Genomic DNA, 12349 nt, shown 5'->3' with positions numbered 1-12349 from the left:
CAAACACTGACACGTGCAACCGGGAACCCAGAAAGGCTGGCGCGGAGAAAGGAGGAGGAGGCAGCGCGGATCTGCCAGCTGATTGGCCCAGCCTGAGGTGTCAGGCCCGCCTACCTTGGGGCGGGGCCCCGGGCCTCTCCCCGGAGCCCCTGTGCGCGTGCGCTGTGAGGGACGGGATTCCGGGCGGCTGGGCTTCAGCGGCCGCCATGAGGCGCGCTGAGTTCGACACGTCTCACGCAGTCGTGCTCACCTCTTTAGGCCCTTTGGGGAAGCGGAAGTCGCGGGCGGAGGTTTTGGTTTTTGCTGGCACGCACGTAACCAGGAAACCAGGGAGCTACAAGGAGCCCGGCTGCAACACGACCTTTGGAAGCTGCTAAGCTTGGTGCTGGCGCCGGGGTCCCAGCCTCCGGCTCCTGAGGAATGAAAATTCCTTCTTGCCTCACGTTCAAAGTCGCCCCAGGCTTGGCTCTGTCCCTCAAGGCCCTGGACGTTTAGGGAGGAAAGCGGAAGCTGGGGTGGGGGGCGACGGGGGAGGGCAGGCGGAGGGGCTGCTAAGGTGAGCTAAGGGGACGGGTTTTCCCGCAGGGACTGCCCCACCCTAAGCCCCAGCTCCAGCACCCCTCTCGCCTTTGTCCAGGGTCACGGCCTCCCGGGATTGAACATCTGGTTTAAATGGTTTATCAAACCCCACCCTTTCGGGGTTAACATGATACCACGTCCGTTCTGGGAATGATGTAAAACGAGCCAACCACTGTAACGTGTCCCCTCTTGGAGGTGGGTTAGGCGCCGTGCTGGCCTTGCCGCCTGGGGAAGTGTTGAGGGTCCCCAGCGTTTAGCCCTGAGCTTGCCGAGGCGGGAGCCCCCCACTCATCATGGGGAGAGTTAGGGGATAAACGAAGGGCCCGGGCCGTGGACGCTGAGGACCCGTGGGGCTCTTCCCCGTGGGCAGGGCTGACTAGCTCTGAACCGCTGGGGCGTGGCGGGAGGAAGGCCCTCCGGAGCTCTTTATATTGAGGCATTCCTTTAGCTTGAGTCATTCGTTTTTGTAAAGCTTTAGGAACAGACAGACATCCTGACTTCAAACCGTAGCCATTGACCGCCTATCAGATAATCTCTGGACTCTTTTCCTAGGCACTTTTTTTTTCGGGTTAATCTAGCTGAAAGCTAAAGCTCCAGCCATATATTTGTTTTCCCTAACATCTTCAGCGATTCCCTTCTATCTGCTGATACCTCTGAGAGCAGGACTGAAAGATAGTTTGTTATTATGCTTGTAGAGGACAAGCTCATTGTCCTGTGAAGACAGGTGGCCTTTTAGTTCTAATTCTGGTTACGGTTTATTGTTTATTTTGTAATAAGAGCCATAAAATAATTTTGCAGTAATTCATATTACTAGACTTATGCAGTGATCCAAGGTGTCGACTGAGAGAAAAATGCACAACATGAGAGGTGTGAGTTAAGGTTTATTCAGGGTTTTACTGAGGACTGTAGCTCCAGAGACAGACTTCCGATAGCTCTGAGGACCTGCTCCAGAGAGGTGGGGGGAGGCTAGTTTATATGTGATTTTGTTGTTAGGGAATACGTGCAGTCAGATGTATCTTGGTAAAAGATCACTGCTCGTCACAAAGAACAGATATCCCAAGTTAATGATTATAGGGCTTTTCTAGGTATGGGAAGCGGGGTTCATTAAAACTCTTCATGAAATGCATCTAAGGGCATTTTGTTTGTCCAAAGCACAGAGCCTCCCGTTTTCATCTTTAAATTTCCTTTGTTTGAAGCACAGAGTGCCCATCCTGTTATCACCTTAATCTCTTCATCTGAAGCATCCAGTGCCCTATTGTTCAGCGGCTGCAGCAGGTTAATCTCGGAAGACTTGGATGGTGAGCAAAATGCTCTTTGCTCTTTTATTTGCAAAGGGGTAGTTTTAAACGTCTTTGTTTGTATGCATACTCGAACATAAACGTGTATACGTATTTATGTTCAAACATATATATAGACTCGTACTTGTGTTCTTTTTTTTTTTTTTTAATATTTAAACTATTCACAGTACCTTTTTATGCTATTTAAAGAATGTCAGAGATACATGAGAGCACATGTCCATATTGCCAATTTTCCTTTTCTCATGTTTTTCAATTAGGTAAGTACTGTTTTTCAAAGCATATAGTAAAGCTTCAAATTTGCACAGATGTTCATTTTCAGGATTTCCTAACTAATACAAGGTATTATCAAAGAAGTTCCTAGAGTTCTAAACATATGTTTTGCAGTCAACATATTATGCAGTGGGATATGTGTGTGATGCATGCGCCTCCACATTACATCCTTCCTCTTGAAAACAAGATTCTGTTCAGCATGCATTAAATCTGGTAATTATTGTTAACTCCCTGTGACATATTTAAATTTCACAAGGAAAGGGAATGTTGTGAGGAGTTGTTAAAGCTTTTGTCCCTTTAATCACTGCATACTTGTCCATTGCTCATAATGTTTCCAAAAAATTCTTTATATCTCTGTTAAGTATTTGGTTTAGTCTTAAAAATGGGCCTGAAAGCCGTCTAAAAACTGAACAAAGCTGGTAGAGTACAAAAATATACAGAATAAATACATTTGGGGGACAATATCTTACTGGCAAGTAACGAGATTTTACTGAACATGTAGCAAGTGGGATCAGTTTTCTAAAGTGGAAGATGGTCTAAGATGCATATTCAACAGTCACTCTTCCAAGCATTGCTGATTCTACTTATGTTTAATTTGCTGGCAAATGTGTTTGAACTAATCAAATGTAATTCTGCCTTCACTGGCATGTGCAGTCAGGAAATCCATGTATGATCCTTGTATGATTGTAAAAGCAAAAGATTTCCCACAAATAAATTCTTCTTGTGCCTTATTATATAAACCCTTCCAGCCTTGCTTACTCAAACTTCTTGGAGAAGGTGATAAATTATATAGTTATTATAAATAACTGCTGCTCCAGGATATTGTGGCACAAAGGATAGATAGATATTTAGATAGACAGACAGATGGAAGGGAGGGAGGGAGGGAAGGGAAGGGAAGGAGAGGAGTGAAAAGGCAACTCTTCTTTACAAAAGAATTCCAAATACTTCATGTAGACACTCCCCACTCCAGGAAATAGAGATTAATTCTCTCCCCACACTGTCCCCTTGAGTGTGGGCTACGCATAATGACTTGCTTCTGAAGAGTAAGAGTATAGGAAGGGGGGAAGGTAACTTTACAGTGGAGAAACCTGTGAAACACTACCCTGGCCAGGTATTTGTTAATATTATCAGTGATAAGTCATGATGATAGCATGCACCCCTGATATGATGTGTTGAGAAGAATACTTCATCTCTGCATCTTCCCAAAAGTCCATAACCCAAGTCTAACCATGAGTAAAATATCAGGTAAACCCAGATTGGGAGACATTGTACAGGATATCTGGCCAATACAAAACTGTCAAAGTTATAAAAAAACAAGGAAAACCTGAGAATCTGTCATAGACCAGAGGAGGCTAAGGAGACATGATGACGTGTGATAACCTGGATGGGATCCTGGAACAGAAAGAAAATTAACAATAGTCCCCTGTTATCCGCATTTTCAATTTCTGTGGTTTCAGACCAACCATGGTCTGAAAATATTAAATGGAAAATTACAGAAATAAACAATTCATAAATTTTAAATTGCATGCCGCCCTGAGTAGCATGATGAAATCTCACTCCATCCCTCCTGGGAGGGGAATCATCCCTTTGTCCAGGTTAGTCACCTAGTAGCCATCTGAGTTATCAGATTTACTGGGTTACTGTGTTCAAGTAATGCTTATTTACTTAATAATGGCCCCAAAGCGCAAGAGTAGTGATGCTGGCAATTTAGATATGCCAAAGAAGTTATAAAGTCCTTCCTTTAAGTAAAAAGGTGAAAATTCTTTTTTTTTTCTTTTTTAAATTATTTATTTATTTATTTTTGGCTGTGTTGGGTCTTCGTTTCTGTGCGAGGGCTTTCTCTAGTTGCGGCAAGCGGGGGCCACTCTTCATCACGGTGCGCGGGCCTCTCACTATCGTGGCCTCTCTTGTTGCGGAGCACAGGCTCCAGACGCGCAGGCTCAGTAGTTGTGGCTCACGGGCCCAGCTGCTCCGCAGCATGTGGGATCTTCCCAGACCAGGGCTCGAACCCGTGTCCCCTGCATTAGCAGGCAGACTTTCAACCACTGCGCCACCAGGGAAGCCCGAAAATTCTTGATGTAATAAGGAAAGATAAGAAATCAAACACTGAAGTTGTTGAGATCTACAGTAAGAACAAATCTTCTATTTGTGAAATTGTGAAGAAGGAAAAAGAAATTTATGCTAGTTTTGCTGTTACACCTCAAACTGCAAAAGTTACACTTAGTTAATTTTCTAGATTTAGTAATGACAGAAGATACCTAAACCAATATGAAGCTAGTTTTAATAAAACAAGGAACGAAAAATCTCACAATTTCTCACAACTTTATTACTTAATTTTTTATTCTGATCACTATTTAATTTTTTATTCTGATTAACCAATACACTTTAGCTCCTCTGTAAAACACACTGCCGGTTGCATTGATCACTGGGAGATCTTCACAGGCTGTTCTCTAGAATACTCAGTTACTTGGGATCACATCAGTCTGAATTTTTTTCCACACTATAAGGATTATTATAATATGTAATATAATTAAATATTATATAACTGGTGAGATATGGGTGAGAAGTGAGAGCTATAATTTTTAAGGACTAAATTGAATGCTTTCAGATTCCTCAAGTAGCTAAGGAAAATGCTTTCAAAGTAGGTGAGGATAAATCAACTGTAAAGGATGGGTAGAAATAGTTCTACCCTCAAATTGTTCCACAGGCATTTTTCAATTCATATTCCATTTTAAAGAAACATAATCTGGAATTTGTATGCATATGGTTTATGCAAGAAAGACAGTTCTGAACTCTCACATTCATCCTCTATTTAAAGAAATAGCTTCTAACCCTAAGTGAAAAGGTGGGAAAATAACTATATATTTACATATTTTAAGTTAAAATGTTTATCATATGTTTGTATACTCACATTAATTTCCACCTTGATTCTTGTTTAATTGATAAACTACAAGTCCCAATAAATACCAGATAAGAGGGCTCTTACTGCATTGATTGTGCAACCTATTTCTTTCATTTAGGAAACAGAGAGTAGCTGAATATATAGAATACCTTCAGAAAAAGCATGCGTTATATTTTTTGTGTAGGCCAGATCTAATTGATATATTTGATATATAATTTATCTAGTGTAGAAAGTTGAAACTCATTTTCTTACAGTAACTCAGATTTGTCAAAATTTGTTAACATCCTACTCAAATTAATCTTTGTCCCTAAGAGGAGAAAATAGATAGATAAAATGTTGGTTTTACTAATCAAGTAATAATTAAAACAACTAAATAACAGTAATATATGATGTCAAGATAAGTTCTACTCAAAGCATATATCTAATATTCTACATTTTCCAGCTACTTTAAATAATGTGTAATTTTTAAGTAAAACAACTGAATTTCAAACTTTTGACACATTTTCCCAAATGATCTAATAAATCATTTTTATTATCCAATTATTTTATGCAGGTGCCATTGATAAATTTCTTACGTGCTTAATGTTTTTAAGAACTAAGTAACCAAAATACTTCGAGAATTAGGTCTGTAAGTTGGTGCATCCACTATGGAAAGCAGTATCTATCGCTCTTCCTCAAAGAATTCAAAATAGAACTACCATATGATTCAGCAGTCCCACTTCTGGGCATATAGCCAAAGGATTTGAAATTAGAATCTCAAAGAGAGATTTTTCCCTCCACATTCACTGTGGCATTATTCACAATAGCCAAGACATGGAAGCAACCTAAATGCCTGTCCCTGAATGAGAAGATAATGTGGTAGCTACGTAAATGGAATATTATTCAGCCTTAGAACCTGGAGGACATTATGCAAACTGAAATAAGCCAGACACAGAAGAACAAATATAACATGATCCTACTTATATGAGGGATCTAAAATAGACTCATAGAAGCAGAGAGTAGAATGGTGGTTACTAGGGGCCTGGGGGGCGGAATGAGGAGGTGGTGGGCAGAGGGTATACAGTTTCAGTTATGCAGTCCTAGAGATCTGCTGTACAGCCCAGTGCTTACAGCTAACAGTATTGTGTTGTATGCTTAAAATTTTGCTAAGAGGGTAGATCTTATGCTTAGTGTTCAAATAAATTAGATGGGAAGAAACTTTTGGAGATGATGAATATACTTAGCATTGATTGTGGTGATGGTTTCATGGGTATATATTTACGTCCAACCCCATCAAGTTGTATACATTAAATATATACAGCTTTTTATATGTCAGTCACACCTCAAAGTGATTTTTAAAAAAGAAAAAAATTACAAGAAAAGATTTGGGAATATTTTTTAAAAATGGACTTCATCAAATTAAAAACAAAAATCAAGGGATCAAAAGAAACAAGAAAGTGAAAAGACCCCATAGAATGGGAGAAAATATTTGCAAATTATATACCTGATAAGAGTCTAGTATCTAGAATATATAAAGAATGTTTATAACTCAGCAATAAAAAGACAACCCAACTACAAAATGGGCAAAGGATTAACATCGCTCCAAAGAAGATAAACAGGTGGCCAATAAGCACATGAAAAGAGTCTCAACATCATTTTTCATTATGGAAATGCAAATCAGAACCACAAGATACCACTTCACATCCACTAGGATGGCTATTATCAGAAAGATGAACAATAACCCGTGTCGGTGAGGATGTGGAACCCTCACACATTGCTGGTGGAAAAGCAAAAAGCCACTTTGGAAAACAGTTTGGCAATTTCTCAAAATCTTAAACATAGAATTACCATGTGACCCAGCAATCCCCCTCCTAGGTTTATACCCAAAAGAATTGAAAACCTATGTCTACACAAAAACAAGTACGTGAAAACTACCAGCATTATTCATGATAGCCAAAAGCTAGAAACAACTCAAATGTTCATCAGATGATGAACAGATTTTTTTAAATGTGGTATATCCGTATAATGAAATATTATTCAGCCAAAAATAGGAACGAAGTACTGGTACATGCTACAACATGCACGAACCTTGTAAACATTATGTAAAAGAAGCCAGACACAAAAGGCCACATACTGTATGATTCCATTTATATGGAATATGCAGAATAGACAAATCTGTAGAGACAGAAGGTTGATTAGTGATTGCTAGGGGCTGAAGGGAGGGAAAGATTGGGGAGTGACTGCTAATTTCTACAGGGTTTCTTTTGGAGTGATGAAAATGTTCCAGAATTAGATATTGGTGGTGGTTGCACAACCTTAAGCAGTTAACATTCACAGCACTGGAGATAGGGCACTAACTAGTAAAGAGGGTCTGGGAAGGTCACCGTCAGTGTCTACTACACCTGCCCTTCCTTTTAAAATCATATATTTCTTTCAGATTTTACATCATCAATTAAGGTCTATAATTTCTATTATAGCATTTTCTAAATTCACTGCATGCTACGCAAATACTTATCAAGTTTCAAATTATAATTTTATATCTTATCCCAAGATTTGGCAGAAATAAACATAATCTCTTGCTGTTTAAAATCTTCTCTTAGTTCTCATTTTCTGAAATTAAAAAGTACTGAATTTTAGCTTACCCTCTTATGGGAGTCCTGCCATTTTAAGCAATCATGTTAGCTCTGCTTTTTGGAGAACAGTATGGAATACTGATGAAGTACACAGGCGCTCTGGCATCCCAGCTGTCCCGCTTCCCAGCCCTGTGATCTGAGGCAAGTTGCTTAACTTCTTCACTGGTGCCTCAGTTTCCTCTCACATTAAGTGGGCCTCATAATAGCCTGTATTTCATAAAGTTTTGTAGGAGTTAGTACCTGTAAAGCACTTAGAACAAAGAACAAATCCTGGCCTATAGTAAGAGCTCAATAAATCTTTGCTTATATTTTCTAGGTCCTCCCCAAATCTTCTTTTAAGCTACAGCAACAGAAACCCTGTGGAGTATTGTACCCACAGAAGACAACGTGAGTTTAAATGGATTTTGCTTTCTGATTTGTTTCTTTTCTGATGACCTTCCTGAATGTGTCAACTTTTTTCTTAGCCTTTTTGGATACAGTAGCACCTGGGCTTAAGTCTTCAGTGAAATAAAAACTTCTATAACCAGTTTCTGAGTAAACTGATGGTGCTATGGACATCATCCTATTTGGATTGTCTTTCTTCTAAATACTTCACCTAATATTGCTTCACCCTAAAGTTCATTGGAAGCTTTTATATTTACTAGTGCAACCATAGATTTTTGGAATCCTATAATCAAAGAATTTTACATATCTACGGACAGACGTTTTGAAATCCTCTAGTTCAAACTACTTATAGTCTAAACTACAGATGAGGAAAATTGACTCTTAAGAAGATTATATGACTCTTCCAAAATCACAGATACTTCGGTGATTTTTTCTCTCTGGTATACTGAATTATCTCCCTTTTCTGTACTTCATTCTCATTAATGAAGCAATTTATTGTCCAAAATAGTATCATAAAATTGTATAAATGCTGCTTTCCAATAATACTAAAGGTCTATTGAGTTCTCTTCACCACCAATCAGGAACCTTTACTGGAAGCTTGTTCCTGATTGGTGAAAGCCTGCTGTAACAGTGGAATTCTGAGGAGTAAGCAAAAAAGCATAGCAACAACTGAGTTTGCTGTCTCACTACCCTCAGCCTAGGCCAACCTGGACTCCTTCATCCCAGATGAGGTGGCCTCTGCATTTTATATGAAGGCTCTGATTTTCCATTCAACTGTGATCCACCTTATAACATGGCAATCCAATACAGACAGGAAGATAAAACTGAACAACACAGCTAAAATAAAGTGTATTCCCAGGTAAAAGAGACAAATGCTTTCATTTAAAATGGATTAGTTTGATGAGCTTCAGTTACAAGGCAACAGGAAGGTACCAGTGCACAGGAACTGTATCTACAGGCAGTGTCACCAATTCCTACTAGTGGCAGCAGCTGTGGTGGGTGACATGACTCACTGGAGTGTGTGATCTCATAGCCAGAAAGGATTTGCAAACAGCTCTGATCATTAATCCCATGCTATGGAAACAGACATGGAGGAGTGCTGTGCTTCTCATAGCTATGGAGGGTCCTGGTTTCCTAAGAAGGAATGTTCCCATCCCAGAGCTGGTAGTTTGGTGACCTATCCCTAGGCGATGAGGGGAAGATGCTTTTTATAATGACTGCCAAGTTGGAGTGGAGTCTCTTTTTGCATTTTTCTGGAGGAAGATATTTCTACCATATTATTTTTTAATATTATTTTTTAATTTACAGAATACCCACTGTGGAGACAGGATGAAGTTGACCAGTGAAAAGTTGCCCAAGAACCCCTTTTATACTTCTCTATCCCACTATGCTACTAAGAACCAAAAACTCTTCCAATGGAGAAAGGAAAAGACTGGTACAAATCCTGATAATATTTTCACTAAAAGTTAATTATGTACACCAGAGCAAAAGAGACAAGAAATATGAGTCTTATTGCTGGCAAGAAAGTGGTTAGTTTACAGTCCTTTCTAGCTTTTCTGTAAGAATCTGTGAAATTGCTTGAACCTACCTGGTAGCAAATCATCAGTGAAGAAGTTTCATAATGAGATCCTGATCCTGATTTTACTTTCAGGACTTTAGGGCACCCTTCTGGAAAAGAGAAGCCAGATGTCAGTTCTGATAAAGAGAACAGTACCATACTTTACTTGAAATTAGCATTTAAAGCTACCATTTTTTTCTACAGACTTAAAAAAATTAAATTGGGGATGGTTAGTTCATCTAGTTAGAGTAGTTCTAATTAAGGCTCAAATTAAGAATTTCACTCACCCACAGGCCAGCTTTGTCTAAAGAATTCCACATAGACTGCATTGCTAGAGCTCCTGCCTAGCAGGAAAGAGGGTTAGTTTGACAACCAGCCAATATATTTCTTAATTATATAAGGCACAATGTCAGGTATTGTGATAGTGGTTTCTTTTTTTAAGGTAGTGCTTTTTCCTTGAACTAAGGAGGTCAGTTTTAGGAATGAGAACTAGGAAGGAAACTAGTATAAACAGTGTCAGATGAATTCTATTTAATTTATTACTTTAAGAGAGAAAATTCATATTGTATGGATAAAGATGGAATTCTTTACTTTTTAAAAAATCAGATCATTACAGCCATGCTAGTTTGGTGGATAAGGCCTTGCACCTCTTGAAGGAAAGAATAAGAAGAGGGGATACTCTGGCATATTTCCTACGAGGTCAACTGTATTTTGAAGAGGTATCATTTTTTGTTGATTTGTTTTCATATCAAGCTGCTGTTAGATCTTCATAGCACAATTTCCTATAGAGTTCCTTACATTGTTAAACCAGGGAAATTCTGTCAAAGTCCATACATTATGGTTGTAGATTTAAGTATGATACATTGGTCCCAGCTTATGGAGATATTCAACCTTTCTCCATAAAAGTCATTCTAAGTAATGTCATTTATAGGAGTCATTTTGGTATGAAATCCATTTTCACATGATAAATTAAAAATCTAATTTTTATATTTTGCCCAATATATTCAACATCATTTATAAAATATTTTCATTTTATTAACAATTAAAAATCCTGATTCTTATCTAGTACTTAAAGGCAGCTTTGTATGTTCCTATATGGAGTAAGGAGGGAATTTCCCTCTTTATCCACATTATGCTGAGGTTTGCAAAGTAGGTCTAGGAGGACCTATGCAAACTATCACTCCAACTTCAGCAATATAGCTTCAGTTGTTCACTGAACCCCAAGGGAAGATGCGAAAAGGGACCAGCTGTCCCCAACCCCTCACTATCCACTGAATGTTTGGGCAGCTGTTCACCTATATCCCACTTACTTATCTTTTGATGGCTCCTTCATTCATTCTGGCAACAAATATTTGTTGAGGACTCATAATGCACCTGTCACTGTGAGGATCACGTAGCGTAATGGTTCAGAGAATGATCTTTCAGCTTTGGGCATAGGTTCAAATATGGTTCCATTGCTTGGTAACTGTATCCTTGGGCACAAATGCTTAACCTCTTGGTACCTCAGTTTCCTCATCTGTAAAAGGGTGTAATAATATGCATTTCATAGAGCTATTATGAGGGTATATTAATTGTAAAAATACTAACAGGGCCTGGCACCTAGTAACTGCTTTATAAGTATTTGCTACTATTATGCTAGGTACTAGCTATACAGTGATGAGGGAGTTAGAATGGTCCCCATTTCATAGAGCTTACAGTCTAGAGGAAGAAAATAAATCAATATATAATTAAAAATAAGTTAAAGTACTATGAAAGCAATTAACTGGGTACTCTGATAGAGAATAACTTAGGGATAGGGCGGAAATACCTGTTGCTGAAACTAAAACTTGAAGACAAGGAAACAGGCAATGCAAACAGCCATAGGGAAGTGCATTCCAGGTAGAAGAGAGAACAAATGCAACGTTTCTGAGATGAGGAAGAGTTTGGTGAGCTCTAGGAATTAAGAGACCAATGTCATAGTCAGCAAGGCAGAGAATGGCTCTAGATAAGCCTTGTTTAAAATGTAGTGAGAAGCCATTGAAGTGTTTTGAGACTGTGATGAATGGATTGGAAGGGAAGCATAGAACCAAGACCAGTTTAGGGGAAAATTATACTAGTTGGGGCAAGAGAGGGTGGTGATCTTGACCCAGCAGTGGAGCTGGGTCCTGGATTTATTTTGGAGATACAGGTAATGGCATCATGGACTGAAAAATAGAGAAGTGGGGAGGAGTGAGTTTTGAGGGAACCATCAGGAGTTCAGTTTTTGGACATTTTATGTTTGAGATTCCCCTTAGTCATCCAAGTATACATGTTTCAAAGTAGAAACTACATGTAAGACTCTAGATCTCAAAGGAGAAGTCTGAGTTGAAAGTATATATCTGAGATTTTCCAGCATGTGTATGGTATTTAAAATCATGAAAAACTAAAAGGATTTCCTTTCTCTTCCTCTGTATAGAGTATTCTAAGTTTTCCAGCCCTCTTATATGTTGGCCAAACATTAGCCAGAAAGGAGAATGAATCTTTACAACTCAGTCATTTACTCATTGTTATGTGTTCTTTAAGATAAATATTTGTTAGCATTTTGGTACAGTTTTTATTAATTTTATCAGTTTGTTGATTAATTACAGTTTATGAAAAGAGAAATTCAATTGTTCCTGTGTTTTCCAAAAGTTGCTTTTCTCTGGCCTGCTCCTCCTAGTAATGACCTTCCAACTCAGAGACTCTCTTTCCACTGTTACAAATGATTTATTCTTTAGCGTAAGGCATT

At 38.9% G+C, this 12349-nt stretch overlaps 1 protein-coding gene and 1 long non-coding RNA gene across 3 annotated transcripts in view; one reads left to right on the top strand and one right to left on the bottom strand.

Annotated features, from left to right (window-relative positions):
* The first annotated feature begins 192 nt into the window (after window positions 1–192).
* Window positions 193–12349, top strand: part of LRP2BP (LRP2 binding protein) — a 42009-nt gene continuing 29852 nt past the window's right edge. For both annotated transcript variants that reach the window (XM_059909740.1, XM_059909741.1), the window contains exons 1-5: window positions 193–774; window positions 1781–1877; window positions 7978–8048; window positions 9354–9480; window positions 10210–10322. In XM_059909740.1, the coding sequence (XP_059765723.1) occupies window positions 9375–9480; window positions 10210–10322 (219 nt within the window). In that variant the 5' untranslated portion in view covers window positions 193–774; window positions 1781–1877; window positions 7978–8048; window positions 9354–9374. The remainder of the gene's footprint in view (window positions 775–1780; window positions 1878–7977; window positions 8049–9353; window positions 9481–10209; window positions 10323–12349) is intronic.
* On the bottom strand, window positions 4019–10041 carry LOC132356695 (uncharacterized). The gene is made up of 3 exons (XR_009499993.1): window positions 9634–10041; window positions 7671–7868; window positions 4019–4219 (listed from the first exon to the last, which is right to left on the bottom strand). It is a non-coding gene; the product is annotated as an uncharacterized LOC132356695 (long non-coding RNA).

The sequence above is a fragment of the Balaenoptera ricei genome, chromosome 21 (genome assembly GCF_028023285.1).
Source record: "Balaenoptera ricei isolate mBalRic1 chromosome 21, mBalRic1.hap2, whole genome shotgun sequence".
NCBI classification, from domain to species: domain Eukaryota; kingdom Metazoa; phylum Chordata; class Mammalia; order Artiodactyla; family Balaenopteridae; genus Balaenoptera; species Balaenoptera ricei.
The sequence above is the reverse complement of the archived record's forward strand: the minus strand, read 5'-3'. Positions and strand labels throughout refer to the sequence as shown.